Below are 16,335 nucleotides of genomic sequence, written 5' to 3'. Positions count from 1 at the left end.
CAAATGAAATATGCAAACGTGAAGGGAGGAGTGTAAGGGAGATGTGAAGAGGAGGTGTTTGAAAGAAGCTGAAAGCGGGTGTTTGTCTTGTGCTGTCAGCGAGGATCGGGTTAAGAGTCCAGCTAATGAGGAAGCGACAGCTCACAAGAGAGGAGAAAGAAAAAAGAGTCTCTTCCCACAGTGAATTGAATTAGTAATGCTGGAAAAGTAAAAGGTCCTGAAAGAGTGGCCCTGATTCCCCCCGTGCATCGCCAGTGAGAGAGACCGAGCACCGGGCTTCCTCCGGCTGAGAGGGGCCGAAGACCTTTTCTCCAAAAAAAAAAAAAACAGCTTTGCAGTTGAAATAATCGTTTGCAGAGTCAGACGTGTCAGAATTCAAACCCACCACTCGGCAAAAACTCAAACCATGACGTCACACACACACACAGAGAAAAACACCTCACTCAGGGAAAGTAAGAAAAAAGTAGAGGACACTGATGCATTATGAAACCTGCTGTGGTTGGTGGGCAAAGCTGCTTCAAGGACACACTCCAGCGGTGGAGCTATGTTGTGTATTTAAGCTACGGTGACAAATGCTATAGAGAGAAAAACCTGACGTGTTAATAATAATTTCAGGCTGTCGTTATTTATGACGCCTGAAATCCAACGTGTTCCCATTTTTCCCTTTGGTGGAAAGCGTTAAAATATCTGTTTGCAATTTTCTGGTAAGGAAATGCCTCGGAGCTTTATGCACGCAGGTGCAGAAAAGGCAATCTTTGAGAAATATAGTAACAAAGTGGTTTTCCTGGCTCAATCTGAGGTATTTTTGAGTTATTCACTCCTCTTGTAATATAATATAATAATGCGGGGGAAAGAAAGCAAGTTTTCACAATGGAGATTGGATTTATACTGTTGAACTGGAACTGGAACCGCCTCCAGGACAGATATATAAATTTCACTTTCTAGTTTTATAGATTTAACCATCTACTGTTTTCACTCTGGTAGAGTGAAAACAGTGATACCCTTTAGTCTCTATACACTATTTTATCTGCTCAGCATAAGGGAAGACACATATTTTGCATATAGTTCATGCATAAATCTGTTTTATTTAAGGGGGGAGAAATGTTTAATATTATTGAATAATCTGTTATAACCAACAAACATATTTCACGACTCCAAATGACCCAATTTCCTAAACAAATAAAGATAATATTTATTTATTACTTTATTAAAATGACTAAAGGCAACTGGATGTGTGATATATTTTGTTGACTTGTGTACCTACATTGTGCAGGAGCATCATTGCTTTCGTGATTAGCCTCAGCTAATATGGATTCCCATTGAGAGCTAGCACTTTGCTTTCCCTCCTTTCTACGTAAACAGAAACACCCCCGAATTGTAAGTGCAACTCAAGCCGAAGCTCTGCTTGATGTAAATAACGTCTCTGCGGCGCTTGTTGATCATCCCGGTGGCACCACATCCCTCAGTTGGGATAAGGGCTGAGCCACGAGGGTTGAGCCTCTGCACCGGGTCACTCCGGCAGCGCAGTGAAGGGAGTGCTTGTTTCCTGGGAAAGGGAGCCGCGGCCAAGTCCAGATGCCGAGCTGCTCCCCGGGGACCGGCGTCCCGAGTCCAGACTTGGAGGAAGTGCCGTGTGAGAGCCGGCGAGGCTGGGCCTGGATCACTGTCAGCTGCCTACACTGCCGCAGGATGGGAGACTAAATCACTCCGCTCCTTCTCTGAGGCCCGAGCCACATGTGGTATTCATTTACAACAAGCTTGTGAAGAATGAGAAGGGGGGGTGAAAAACACGGAAAACAGCTCTATGACACATGAGGATGACAGAGAGGATTACTCAGTCGTACATGCTAGAACACCCCTCACTGGGTTTGTCTTACAGCGGGCGATGGAACAAGCCCTCTCCAGTGTACCTCTGTGGGGGGAAAATGTCTGTGATGGACACGGTTTCTCACAGTCCGCTCACAGCGAGGCGAAGCCAGCCACTGCGCTTTCGGAGAGTAACAGGAGAAACCACTGTTTTGATGTTTTAGTCCCTGTGTAACCTCATTGCCATGCTCGGTCTGCTGTGTGGGTTGAGCTCAGGCGAGGAAGCTGAATATTAGCTCATCTGAAATGGCTTGTGACTCCTGATGAGTTTCAACTTCACTCGCTCTCTAATCCTGGCTCGTTAGTTCTCCATATTTCAGCCCCCATTCATTATCATTCACCGACGCACGCACACACACTCTCTCTCTCACTCTCACAGACACACACAGACATGCACGTACACACACACACACACACTTCCCTCTCTTTTCTTTCTGTTTTTCTTCTGGGACCACAGAGTCACCACCCTGTAGTGAGTCGTCCTCAGCAAAGAATCTGTTCCCTAAGTAATAGCTTCTGCTAAATGCACTGTTGGATTTAATCCACTTCACCCTGGGAAATATTTAAAGTCAACACAATGACTGACACTGTACACACAGCCTGTGTTGACTGGGATTTTGTGCACATTAACCTCATTCGTGACAAATGCCTGCACTTTGTCGAAGCCCCAGCGTGGTGAGAGTGTCCTTGTGTCCACAAGAAAGACCGGTTTAGCACTTTACTTCTGGAGGGTATGGATGGCGTGTGCAAAAAAAATATGCATTACAAGGATATGTAACATCTCAAATGCCAAGATGGTGAAAGCTTTGAAAGCGAAAACGCACGGGACACGATTTCAAATAAAAAGCCGGTTTGGATGTCTCAATTTCCTTTGAGTGCAGCCGACTACAACGTTTTAATCAGTGTGATAGTGTCAGGAGCCAAATGGGTTTTCTGGAGGGGGGAATGTCTCCGTGCCAAACACAACAGTGATCAGTAAAGGAGAGCTTAAATGGAGGTAGTCATGGTGCTGGCGCTTCTACTCCCTATCGGCACACATTTTCTGCTGTCTCAGGGATTCTTTCCACTCTCTTTAGACTCAATTATCAAGGGAGACGCAGGCCTTGAGGAGGAGGGCTCGCAGTCCCCCTCCCACTCCCCCCCCACCCACCCACCCTCCAAAAAAGAAAAATCCTCTCACCAAGTCTCCCTTTTTTATCTGCAGAGGGAGTCGCCTTGACCACATTCTGGAGGTTGCATAGCATCTTTGACACAGATCTAAAAATGCCTTGTAGAGTTTTGCCCTCTCGTGGCCAAACTCCATCATTGCATGTTTTTCTTTCACTTGCCCAGAAAAGGCGTATTTGCTGTTGACTTTAATGTGAAACAATGTGTGTGTCCTCCTCTTAGGGCGTTCCTCCTGGTCCCAGGCTGCCCATCAATGGGAGCTTAGGGGTCATGTCGGCCCAGTCGCAGCCTCGAGCCCCGGCGCCCAACCTCCAGCAGAAAGGCCCGAGCAAAACGCCAGCCATGCAGAGGCAGCTCAACCAGCAACAGCTCGCCATCGGCAACCCAGTAAGATCACGAACTCGTGAGCAGTTCAGACAGCAGTGTTGATTTGTGAGAAATTATTGATTATATTTTAACTTTGTGTGTTTTCTTTCTCAGGACAAAGACAGCGCTCATGATCAGTTCAGCCGGCACCTCACGAGACCCCCCCCGGATTACAAGCAGTCAAGAAGTATGGTGGGACTCAAGCAAGGAAACATCTACACAGGTATTTCCATTTCTGATGGGACAGAAATTATCGATGTGATTGTATTTCATGCTCATAACCAGTTTCTTTTCGATCTCTTTAGGTCAGAACTCGTCCCCGTCTTCCAGCAATGGCCCCGAGAACGACCTGCAGTCCATGGCCTGTCACCTCCCAAGTGGGCCCGGTTCGAAGATGACTCCTTCGCCGTCGGAGCGCAGATTTGGCATCGGCACCGACTGTCATCCGACTCCTTGCATCGGCCAGTTCCAGCAGCACAACAACCAGAACTCGCTTGGACTAAATCAGAATAAACCGAGGTTCCTGGGACCGAACGGGCAAGCAGGTTCCTTTGGGATGAACAATGTAGCAGGTGTTCAGCATCAGAGGACGACAGCTGACCTGCATTCCTCCGGGGTCCCGGGGCAGGGTCTCGGAGGCTTGATGACAAATGTCAACATGGGGTGGGGCTCGGCCAACAAGCAGTTGACAGCTGGACTTGGCGTTAGGCGTATACCCAACCCGCTGCAGTCGCAGGGCGCGCAGCTGGACATGTCAAACCATCCGTACCAACAGCGGCACATCGGACCGCCGAACCAGGTCGCGCCGGACATAGGGATGCTCCCTCATAACCCCTCCATAAGAGACACGGGGCCCAGGCCCAACCAGCCGATCATGGGCTCCCCATCGGCGGTGGGGAGCCTGAACCAGGCCTCCCCTGAACAGAGGGTGCCGGCGGGGAACTTCGCCGAGCCCAGCCCCGGCTCTGCCGGCTACCACCAGAACAACAGAGCCAGCCGCCTGACCTTTGACTTCCTGCCCGAGGGAGACAACACCGTCCCCGGCATCAACACAGACTCAGACTTCATCGACTCTCTGCTCAAGTCCGGCTCCGGGAACGACGACTGGATGAAAGACATAAATTTGGACGAGATTCTCGGCAGCCACTAGTGAATTTTGGTTCACGAAAAAAAAAAAAGAAAGACAGACCCAAAGCCCAGAACTGTAGAGGTTATGTACGTAAGGCGGAAGGAGAAAACATTTGTAAATAATGATAAAAAAATGGGATTTTATAAACTCACAATATTTGTTATCCAAGTAATACTGTATTGTTTTATATTGTATTTACTGTGAAATCTGTTTTTTCTGTCTCCAGCATATTTTCGGTTCCTGGTATTTTTTGTCCCAAGAAACTGCTTCTGTTTGCGGTCACTGTTGTTATGGTCGGTCATATTCAAGCTGTAGTGCTGTCCTGTAGGATCGAGAAACCAAATTCACACTGTGAAGAGAAAACATTGCTGTGTTGCTTTCAGGTTCATCTCCAAGTTTAATGTCTCCACCCACTATAGCATGATATGGTATTTACCTTCAGACGTTTTGCTGCCACACAAACACACACAGATGTTATTCTTTATTTTTTCTTACGTACTGTTTCAAGCTTTTTCGATCTGTGGTAGTTTTCGATGCAGTTTAAATAATTTAACCATTCATTCTTTTTTTTTTTTTTCATGTGATATTTAATAATTATTGGGATAGTATTAAAACATTATAACACATGCAATTAATAAACTTGATTTGAATTCAGTGTTTTGGGTTTTTTCTCTTTAATGGACTCAGCAAAGACAGAAATAACCTTTTCATTTCTATTTTTGTGTTTTTTATTGTTTTACTAGAATATAGTTATTGTAATTGTGTGACATGTTCTTTTTAACTCCAGGCAATCGAATGATAATGAGCAATTTCAGTTTTAAAATATCAGAGGAGTGATGGCTCCCCTGCCACAGGCATCGTATACAGACAATACCAACATATAGATATTTCCTTTTAAGTGTGATTCTGGCATAAAACCACGAGAGGTTCTTACGTTTCACCGTCGCTGTCGACAAACCTGAAAAAAAACCTTGACAAGTGATGCAAGAGCCTGCAACTGTGTTTTCAAACCAGCTGTGGTTTTTTATTTGAATTATCAAAGGAGAAATGTCAGAGACGACGCCGGTGAAGAAATGTGTTCACGTCCGATTTAACGGTTGAACCATCGACGTGCGTAAACATCAGCAGCTTCTACATGAAGAGGAATCGTGCTGCCGACATCAGGGGAGAACAACCAGTGATACAAAGTAAACATGATCTATATAAATGCTAATAATCAAACATATTCTAATCCATGTTCCGTCTGAATGATTTATTTAGAAATCTCCAACTATCTCCCGACCCTTATTCTGTTGTCTCGTGTATTATTTACCTTTATATAGTTATTGATGTGTTTGTTTATTTGAGTGTCAGGAGACAAATGTGTTTTCTGGAAAAGTAAAGCTGCAACTTTTGACAACCATTTACGTTTAAATTTTATATTTACAGTTAACAGTGACATTATCTTTAGTTAATTTCTTTTTTGCTAAATCTGTGAATATAAAGTTTACAAATATTGCTTTTAATCTGGGGAAAAAGTGACTTTAAAACAAATGTTTTGAGGCCAAAATTTGGTGAAAAGTACAATCGACGCCCCAAAAATATAAACTACTACTTGACTCCTTTAGATTTTACGTGTCCCAGCATCCTGACCCTAAACCTAACTTCTGCACACGACCCTAAACTCAGCACTTAACCCTAATGGACACTTACATGACAAAGTCTATTAGTTGTACTTCATCACGTGTGTTATGAAAGTCTTCATCGAAAGTTGTGGCGTCGAGTTGAGCAAACTCTGCCCTCTAGAAGTCACAGTAGGTAACTACATCTTGCTTATTGTGTTGCTAAGCTTCTAAATGGAAATATTACTCTGCAATTGTGTCCCAATAAAAACAAATGACTGAAATATGTATGAGGATATAATATAAACCGTCTAAGAGCTACAATCTCTCGCTTTAAGTTTCTAACAAGCACTTGTGCAATAAATCTAAGAACTATCCCATTATCAAAAAAGATTCAACAATCAAATGAGCGTAGAAGATTATAACGAAAGCGAAAGTACTTGTAAATTGAATCATTTGCACGGTGCCAAATCACAACATACATCATCTCAAGTACTAGCACATTGTTGTGTTTACCTTGTGGCTACAAAACTTATTAATATCTAAGTTATTCACAGTGAGTAACAGAGGGCAGAGAGAATTTAAACACCCAGAGGGCAGCTAAGCAATGGCTTTTAGATTGTTTCTGTACATATTTGTATAATTTCCTTGTATATCCTGTTTCATAATATGTGTTTATAATATTTGCTTGTAAATTTCCTGAGAAAACCAAACAGTTGTGTAGTCTAAACTCATAAAAACATTAAATTAAAATGTGTATTGATGAGTTTATGATTTAATCCTAAATACAAAGAATAAATTGACACGCAGGGGAAAATATTACCACAAAGTATATAGTTTATTTCAGGTCAATTTCAAAGTATCATATGAAGAGAGAGAGATATAATGTAACAGAATTTATTGTTTCTAAAACACATGCACATATCTATCGAAAAATGAATAGATCATTAATGAATATAAATCATTTCATGTGCATTTAGAAGAACTCTAAATACAAAATCCTTTAACTTGTGTGATTAGTTCTACTGCTACACTGACAGTCAACAGCTAATATGCTCCGACACGTACACACTAAGTAAGCATAAAATCAGGTTTGTGACAAAATGCATCATTGCATCAAAAATGAAAACTCTGTAGCCGTGCAATACAAGCACTGCAGTGTACCACTCGTTTTTTAGTTGCATTGTTCTCACCAACACTGTTTATCCATCTTAATCCATCGTCAACACATGATTTAATGATCAATAAAATCAAAAAAAAAAAAAAACAGAATAAAAAAAAAAAAGTTAATGTTCTCAGATCTACAAAAAAAAAAAAAAAAAAAAGAATTGTTCCATCAAGTTAATGCGACCAATTGTGTAATCGGCTGGCAAACAGAATCACTGTGACATCCTGCAAGGCCTCATCAAGGGCGTGCACGGCAGGCGGATTATTCAGAGGTTACTGCAGTAATTAGAAGGTGTAGTCATGGTGTAAACATCAAAATAACATGATTATGAGAGTGTTGCCGGTGTGTCGTCTCCGCCAGGGCTTCCGCACTGTCTTCCTCGGAGAGCGTGTAAACATGTGAGCGCTTATAGAAGATGAAAAAAAACACTTGCTTCTCTTGTTCTGAAACCTTAAATCCTTAAATCTCAGGGTTAGTCACTCAAAACAAAACCGTCTAAAAGAAAAAGAACAAAACAAATAAAAATAGAAAGAATCTCTCAGCTAGACCTACTCAGACGTGCCCGTTAACACTTAAAAACCTACATCTTTTTTCCTCATTAGCTTATACAGTTTGTTCATACAGAGGCTGATTTACAAATCAAACCGTTTCTGGACTCGGTGAAAATGGAAGCAAAATATATAAGTGTCGGCGTTACAAAAAAAAAAAGAAAGAAACATCTTTGGAATTTGCCACCACAATTCCTGACTGAGATAATAACTTGATTGTTTTCTTAATTACTCCACGAAAAAAAAAAAAAATTTAACAATCCACATAACTCACTGCCAGTCAGTCAAACCCTCGGCCTTCTGCATCACCCCTTCGACTTGACTCTTAAACCTGCTCAAACTTGTCCAAGCTGTAGTTTACAAACCCCCTCATTTCCACACACGGCACAGCATCGTGCACTGAGGCGTTCAGCCGCCCCCCCCCACCCCCCGTGCTCACAGGAAGACGGTTTCAAACGTTGTATAATAATGTACGTTGTCACAATTGATCGAAGAGCTATAGTTTCTGTTTGAGATCTGCCTTTTTTTGGTTAATGTTTAGGAAAAGATAGTAAAAAAGCTGCATGTGATCAACAAAAAAACAAATCACACCAATATGTATATAGTAAATAAAAAAAGAGACAGGAAATGAATCGGCTAGATTGTTAAAATAAAATTTTTAAAAAAAAGTCACAACTGAATCGATTCCGTGTCCTGGCAGACGACTTGTTCTCGGGCGAAGTGAGGAGCAGCGATAACAGTCGACCCCCCCGGTAAATGTAGAAGTTCATCGATGAAAGAAAATGAAGAACAAAAGCAAAATGCCGTTTGATCTACGCTATCATACATATGTAGTAACCTAAAAATAAAAAGAACACACACACAAAAAAAAAAAATAGATAAAACAAAGAATGAATCACGAATTAGGCTTGGATAAGACTGAGATAAAAAGTTATTTCCCTAAATCCCCTCATGTGTTTATGAAACAAAAAAAAAAAAAATACAATTCTGATTATTGAAACATTAGAAAGAGGAAGAGTGTGGCTGGCGCTCGTGAACGCAGCCTAATGCTTATTGCGGTACAGAAAACTTCGTAAAAATTGTTCGTGGTGCTCGCGTCTCAAAAAAAAAAAAATACAACTGAAGGCACTTGATCTATCAAAGGTTTAACTTAGACTTGCTGGCACAGCCAAGCAGCAATGTAGTCGGTCCCCAGGCTCCAAACCTCAGCCCACCCCCCCACCCCCACCCAGCGGGCAAAAGCCATCATGTCCGAGCTGGGCCACACGTTGCCTTTACTCCAAATCAGTATTGTTCTTTATGCTTTTCGAATACATCATTTTTGGTTTCTCAGGCTCGTTGAATACAAAACAAAAATAAAAAGGAAAAAGAAACTTACAAGGCCAAAATACAAAGCTACTTAAGCTAGATGCAAATAGTCCCAAACACAGTAGAGTAGTGCTGCAAGAAATAAAAAAAAGAGGCACCGCAGAACCCCAGGCGATAAACGGAGGAGCAGTCTTTGCAGAGGAGTACGTGCCCAGCTCCGCTCTGAGGGGTGTGGTGGGGGGGCGGCGGCGGCGGCGGCCAGGGGACGGGGTCGACCCCTGCTCTAGGTGGAGACGCCCTAGATTCACTGACAGAGCTGTGAAAGATTCGGGGACCCTTGCGTAATTGTCTGTTCATGGGCCAGCCTTGAAGACACAGACAAAAATAAAAAGAGACAACACACCAGTGAAGAGAGAAGAACAGAACGACGCTGCCTCAAAAATTTTTAAAAAGGGAGGTCTGGCCTTTAAAAACGCCCGAGACAGAAGTCCAGAGAGGCCTCGCTGAAATGTCTTGTAAAAGCATCTATGACTCCTTCACAGATCAGAGCAGGCAGCAGTTCGAGAGTGTAGGGAGAGGAGGAAGGGCGCACCCCCGCCCGGGCCTTCTATAACCATGTGAGGAAGCTCTCCTTGTCGATCTTGGTAGCTGCCAGCACGGACTCCATGTCGTTGAGGATGTCCGAGCTCAGCGCCTCCTGCAGACTGGGCATCAGCTCTTCGCTCTCCACCGCCATGCTCTCCCCCTCCAGGGTGCCCAGGTCCACGTCTGTCCCCGGGATGGCGTCCAGGTAGTCGGGGAAGCGGCTGGGCTGCGTCGCCATGGAGGGTGGAAGAGAGTCCCCTGGTGAACGGGAAGAAAGAACACACTTTAATTATCTAGGTGGAGATATGTTTTGAGGACGTAGTCGGCTCTGTAAATAACTGAACCGCACTCGTCAACCACGCGGACCATAAATACGAGCAGCCGAGAGGGAACCAGTCACATCACACTGCTCGCTGGTAATTATGTGCAGGGGATTTGAGAGAGCTGCACCATTACCCACATGGTGGTGAGAATTAAAAATCACTGTCATTATCAGCTCAGTGTATAAACTCCGGCATTAACACTCAACTGCAGTTGATTCAGCTAATTAAAAAGGAGTTTGCTTGACTCTTTAACAAATGGCTGGAAACTTTAGGCTCCTGCTGCATTTAGATGGTATGAAGAGATGCTATTGTGATGATGAACAATGGGACAGCTTCGTTTTGAACGTTTTATTGTTATACATGTTCACCCCATTCATATCAGTTTAGGCTAAATGAAAAACATCTCTTCATAAAATGCAACACGGATCAAAAGTGGCAGGAACTACGTGATCTTTGATCTTCACATCTAAGGAAACATTGTCACGTTTTCTTTTATAAATCTGTTGATGAATTGTTACCAAAAACGTTTTACGGCAATTTATATTAGGTGTTAATTATAACCTTCATGGAGGTTGGATGTAATTGATGACATTATCTTTAGTTATTTAATTATTTATGGAGAAGGTAAATATGAGAATATTAAGTTAACAAATATTGGTTTAAATCTGGTGAAAAAGTGACTTTGAAACAGCCGCCGAACCCTAAATCTAACCTCGGCACCCGACCCTCTTGTTTTCTCAATTAAAGCTCTATATTATTGATTGTATTTATATATATGTAACCGTTGTTTTACAGCACGGTCGCACATATGCTTATGTGTCATAGGAGGCTTATAAAACAATGCTTCCTGTGCTGAAGCAAAGCGCAGCGTGGCCTGGAGCTCAACTCTGGTGAACTTTGACCCTCGATATCCGCTTCACATTCACATACGTGTGACTGCTTTAGTTTTAGCTAGGTGTTCCTAACAAACTGCCAACTGAGCGTACAATCTGTCTGCGAGTGATCGTTTCCCAGCCTCACCTGTGTCCATCTCATCCACGCTGTTGAGGAAGTCATCTGGAGTGCGAGGGACGCTGTAGCTGCTCATACTCAAGCCGCTGTCTGTGCTCTCGTCCCTGGAGTGGTAAGTCCCGCTGGAAATACAGAAATAAGTAAAACAAAGTTAAAAGAGCTGCACAGACGCTAATAAACATCCTCAATTCTCACCAAACTGCAACAAAATAAAAGCTTTTTCAGTCTCTTCGCAGAGTTTGGGACGACCTTAATGATCGTCACAATCCTACTTTGAAAAACGATCCCACAAGAAACACACTCGGTTATTAAAAGCACACAGGCTGAAAAATAACAGTGTGGCCTCGGTTCCCTCTGGGGATCTTCTCCGTAGATATATATACGTGCACATTTCACCACTTAGATCTGTGCGAGCGACGCTGGCGACTAATTCACGGCGACGCCATTGAAACCGAGCTGCGCGTTATTCGCCCATCGATTGCGGAACATACGCAAAAAAAAAAAAGGGCAACAATGAAAAGGGGGCAGAGGAGACAAAGGAGGGAGTGAGGGAGACATTTGACAAGCCTATACTAATTAGCAGAGGAAAAATATGTAGGCAGAGTATGGCAGGGGCAGGATGAATGAGGCCATTGTGAGAGCAGGGGAGCGGAGGCAACAGGGAGGAGGGGAGATTAGGTTGGCCTGTCTACTGACTGGACCACATGTTCTCATGGCCTGCTTGCTATTCAGCCCTTTTCCTCACTTCGTCCTCGTACAGACGAGCATGAATTATTTCCCAGGCTGCGACCGAGCGGCCTTCACAGGAGAGGTAGAAATAAAAACCCTCCTGATCACTGCTGTTTGCACATCTAGTCTCAGTCCATGTGTCCTCACTCCTCAAGCTGTGGAAATCGTGTTATAGTTTGAATCTAATCCTGCAGGGTTACAGCAGCATTTTAGGTTCCTGCATCGCCTCTGTTGCAGCAGTCGTACACCAGAGGTCATCATTGTGCAGTGAACTCCGGCGTGGAGCTGCAGGTCTGAATGAGTCATTACCATGTGAAGAGGGTTAAGCCCAGAGACTGGCCTTCTGTTTTTACTACTTGTGTAACTGAGGGAGCTCTCACCGGGGCTCCGACTCAAACAGCCCCAGCTCACAGATTCCCTCGAACACGATTCACTGAGCCCCTGCACGGACATCGCGTGTCTCGCAATTGTGCCGCGCCGAGGGGGGAACAATTCTTTCTCCATTTCGCCGTACGGAACGGACATCCGTGAAACCAACCTGTTGAGGAATGGGTCGGAGCTGTTGGCAGTCATGGTGCGGGCGTCCTGGGCCATAGGGGAGGACACAGGGTTCGTGCTGCCATCTTGCTCCATACTGGTCGGCAGCTGATTCCTCAGAGCGAGCTCCTGTGGTAACGACAGAGAAACCCCATGAGCGACACAATCGACCCCGCCCCGAACCTCGGAGGCTAATTACACACAGCTACAGTTTCATGAAAATATGTCGGAGCTGCTGTCTTTGCATAACAAGATAAATTGAGGAATTGCACACAGCCTTCCAACATGGTGACTCTCCATTCCCCCTCATCCAGAGTGTCAGATTACATGAGGGGGGGGCGGCCACAGTTGGAGACAATTGTTTTCTACACATGCTGTATCAGATAAGGGTGAGGATATGAAGTCATGTTGGCGTTTTCCCTCTGGACCCCTTGAGCAGGAAGCTGAAATGACGGCGTCACGGTTCCTGGGATGTGAGGGTCAAAAATGACGACAAGGAGGAAAACCAATGAGATGTGACGTCTTCTTTTTTCAAATTTAAGTGGTTGGCAAAAAAAGATTAATGAAAGGCCTTAATTCACCCTTCATTTAGTTAAGTAATGAGATACTTTCTTCCCCATATTTGTTTTCGCTTTCAGATGTTGTAATTAAAAAAAGTGTTTCCTCTCCAAGATCTCTCCCAGAACTCGCTCCGGTTGAGACGGACTATAAATGGTCAACGTTTCTGAGGCAAAACGATGAATTAAAAACCTTCTTTCTTTTTTGTTCTTCAGTTTTCACTTCACGCTCATTAGGAGAAGGTGCTATAGACGGTGGTCCCCTGATCAGGATCTATCCCCAAACCCCTTTTGCACACACATAAACAAACTGATTTGGATTGTGAAGCACTGAGGGTTAAAAAACTATAAACATCCTCCATGGTTTTACTGGCTCTGTTATTGTGCATGTCTGAGCAGCATCAGCAGAGCTCGACGCTGCTGCTGCTCCACGGCCATGTGGAATACATTTGGGTGTGGCAGGTTTTGCCCCCAAGTTGAACTCTCTACTTGAGCCTATAGCCTGAACGATTACTCTATTTCCTCTTATTTCTACAACACTGTGGCCTCGGCAATCCAAACATCGAGTATCTTAAAAAGGTTACAGGAATGTTTTGGGGGGGTTTACTGGAATCGAGTGGGATAGAGGCGTCTGTCAGGTTTGCAGTTTTTACTTCCCACTACATTCTTTGTTTCATTGTCTGGAGCCGTTTGTACGTCATATGTAAAACTTTAATTCTTTCCTCATGTCATTAAATGATTCTTTATTTATCCCCATTTTACACACGTCACGTCTCAGAGAGGAAGACAGGACATGAGAATACGTGCACTGGTATAACCCGGTTACTCGTAACACCTTTGTTTACATGCATGACTTCTTTGTCATGCACACATGCTCTCGGTAGAAGAAAAAAAAAGAACAGGTAGGAAACCTGTTTGACGTGACTAAGAAATCTGGATGCTGTCGCAGAAATCAATCTGTGCAAACCACATTTCTCCTCATCCCTTAATACCCCCGGTTATAGAAACCAGATTTCTCCCCGACACTAATCAGGTTTGTTAAAGCGCACAGTGCATGTGCTCTATGGACTTTCAGTAAGGATGGTATAACTTATCATTCTCCCTTTACAGCCTGGTTCATGTTCACACACACACACACACACACACACACACACACACACACACACACACACACACACACACACACACACACACACACACACACACACACACACACACACACACACACACACACACACACACACACACACACACACACACACACACACACAACTTCCTAAACTGGGCTCTTCAAACAACCCACGCTCATGGTAAACAAAGTCCCCAGCGCTGCCATTCATAATCATAAAGCTGTGTTTCTGGTGTTGTGACACAACCTTGAGTAAACTGTCGTTCTGGGCTGCACCACCCTGTGACACATCCCCTTTAGGAAGCAATCAAGTGACCGCAGATGACTCAGCTCCTCAGTGCAGGGCGGTGTGTGATAATAAAAGACACATCAAAGGGGCCAGAGATCCACCACTGTACCTATGAATTATGACTCATATATGACCCATATTGATTCACTCGTTTTACTACATAAACAGTTTGCTGGTGTCCAACATGTGAGCAATCACAGGTCCGGTGTCCCGGCTCAGCTGCGATCGACTGAAAGTGTATTGACCCTGTGACATTTGCATACTCGACTACCTTTTGTTTTCGTCTTTGTTTGATTGTTAGCAGGATTGAGCAAAAACTATTCAACCGATTTCCATACGATTTTGTGGAGGGGTGGGGCATGACCCAAGGAAGAGCCCAGTAAACTTTGGTACAGATCCGGATCAGGGGGCAGGATCAGGCACATTTAAATGATATCTGATATCGTTTGTGCAATTTGGTGCAGACTTTACTTCTAGTTTTTTTTTAAACACTTAAACTCTTGATTCCTGACCTGTGGTCTCTGCCGAAGCAGCTCCTGTTGCTTCAGCCGCAGCCGTTCCTTCTCGATCTGCTGCAGCCGCATCTGATTGTTGCTGCCCATGACTGCGCTGTGGATGCTGGGAGGCAGCTGGCCCGCCTTCCCTGGAGCACTCTGGGAGATCCTCTGGTTCAGGGCTGCAGAGGAGACAAAAGGGAGATCAGATCAGTCACTCCTGTCAGTAGAACATGTCGTGCACAGACACACGTGCTCATTTTGAACTTTGCACACAGAGGCTCTAAATGGCAAGTTTAGACTTTGCAGAAATGGTCGGTTACTACTTAATGTCAAAGGAAATCTAGGGGACATTGACCCTAAACCTGTGATACCCGATATTTGGATTTTTTAAACGAGTTGGTCTTGTTTATAGTGTAAATTGATTATCTAGTAGTTTCTAAGGAAGATCCTTTGACCTTGTCTTTCATGTATGTAAAGCCGCCGTATTTTAAGAATTCCTCTGTAGTGGTAAAAAACCCTCATGTCAAGCATCAATCATTTTCTGGTTAACATGATATATTTTCCAAGCTGGTAACGTTACACTGATTCCTCATTCTGTTCTTTTCAAATTTCCAAATAATTGGATGCTAAAAACACAATACTACTCCATGCAAGGTCTTCAGGAGTCTATAAATAATCCAGTAACTATATCTTTTAATGCGTGGCTGCATTTAAACACTGCTCAACAAGCCTGACGACTTTGTCAGCACAGTGAACTTGTAAAAGAGCGGAGCCAGTGCAGCAGGTTGTGTAGGACGAGCGACGGCCGGATACAAGTTTCCCACCTAGTGTCTGAAACAATCACTATTCCTGTAAGACCTGATCCCCTCCCACTCACTGACTAAGACAGGCTTTGTTGGTTTCGTACATTGCATCAGTCATGACTTATCCTTTCATTGTGCTTTTTCTCTCTCTCTCTCGCTCGCTCTCCCTCTCTCTCTCTCTCCCTCCTTCTACACAAATCGCAGATTATCCCTCAAGACCGACGGCCTCCTTACGCCGGCCTGATGAGGCCACTTCAGCTGGTTTAATGAATGCAATATGAGCACATTATGCAAATCGGGCAGGGTTAATTTAAAATAGACCAACATCGGTAAACACCGCTGCGCTCTTAACTCCGGCTTCAAAGTCCTTTCACCCAACAAATGTAATTGCATTGTGCACTAACAAGCTCGCTATATGTTTACAATATCAGAGCAAACGTGTGTGTACTGAAAACACAGCTGCTCCCCAGTGAAATCTTTGTTTTTCTTTACTCTAGCGGGGGAAGGCTATAATAAACACAAGTATAAGGCCCGGGCACGGCAAATGCTGTAATCTATGCATGCAAAGTAGGTCACACGTTTTATCACTGTAGTGGAGACAGACAAGCAAATGTGCTTGACCACAAGGGGTGTAACGGTAATGGGACCAATGGGGAGCGCTGTTTGCTTTATGCGTTTGGAGCACCAACCAAAACAAAGCCCTGACGAGGGCACAGTTTTCA

General features: G+C 44.0%; 2 protein-coding genes across 2 annotated transcripts in view; one reads left to right on the top strand and one right to left on the bottom strand.

The window, feature by feature from the left end:
• zmp:0000001236 (mastermind-like protein 2) overlaps window positions 1–5,183 on the top strand; it is a 41,197-nt gene extending 36,014 nt beyond the window's left edge. The window contains exons 3-5 of the mRNA XM_035153790.2: window positions 3,256–3,420; window positions 3,514–3,622; window positions 3,705–5,183. Coding sequence (XP_035009681.2) covers window positions 3,256–3,420; window positions 3,514–3,622; window positions 3,705–4,549 — 1,119 coding nt within the window. The 3' untranslated portion in view covers window positions 4,550–5,183. The remainder of the gene's footprint in view (window positions 1–3,255; window positions 3,421–3,513; window positions 3,623–3,704) is intronic.
• A 1,763-nt stretch (window positions 5,184–6,946) lies between these two features.
• yap1 (Yes1 associated transcriptional regulator) overlaps window positions 6,947–16,335 on the bottom strand; it is a 28,697-nt gene continuing 19,308 nt past the window's right edge. The window contains exons 5-8 of the mRNA XM_035153791.2: window positions 14,826–14,989; window positions 12,340–12,467; window positions 11,082–11,194; window positions 6,947–9,996 (exon numbers count right to left, since the gene is read on the bottom strand). Coding sequence (XP_035009682.1) covers window positions 9,761–9,996; window positions 11,082–11,194; window positions 12,340–12,467; window positions 14,826–14,989 — 641 coding nt within the window. The 3' untranslated portion in view covers window positions 6,947–9,760. The remainder of the gene's footprint in view (window positions 9,997–11,081; window positions 11,195–12,339; window positions 12,468–14,825; window positions 14,990–16,335) is intronic.

The sequence above is a fragment of the Hippoglossus stenolepis genome, chromosome 4 (genome assembly GCF_022539355.2).
Source record: "Hippoglossus stenolepis isolate QCI-W04-F060 chromosome 4, HSTE1.2, whole genome shotgun sequence".
NCBI lineage: Eukaryota > Metazoa > Chordata > Actinopteri > Pleuronectiformes > Pleuronectidae > Hippoglossus > Hippoglossus stenolepis.
Note: the sequence above shows the minus strand (reverse complement) of the source record. Positions and strands in the feature narration are given on the sequence as shown.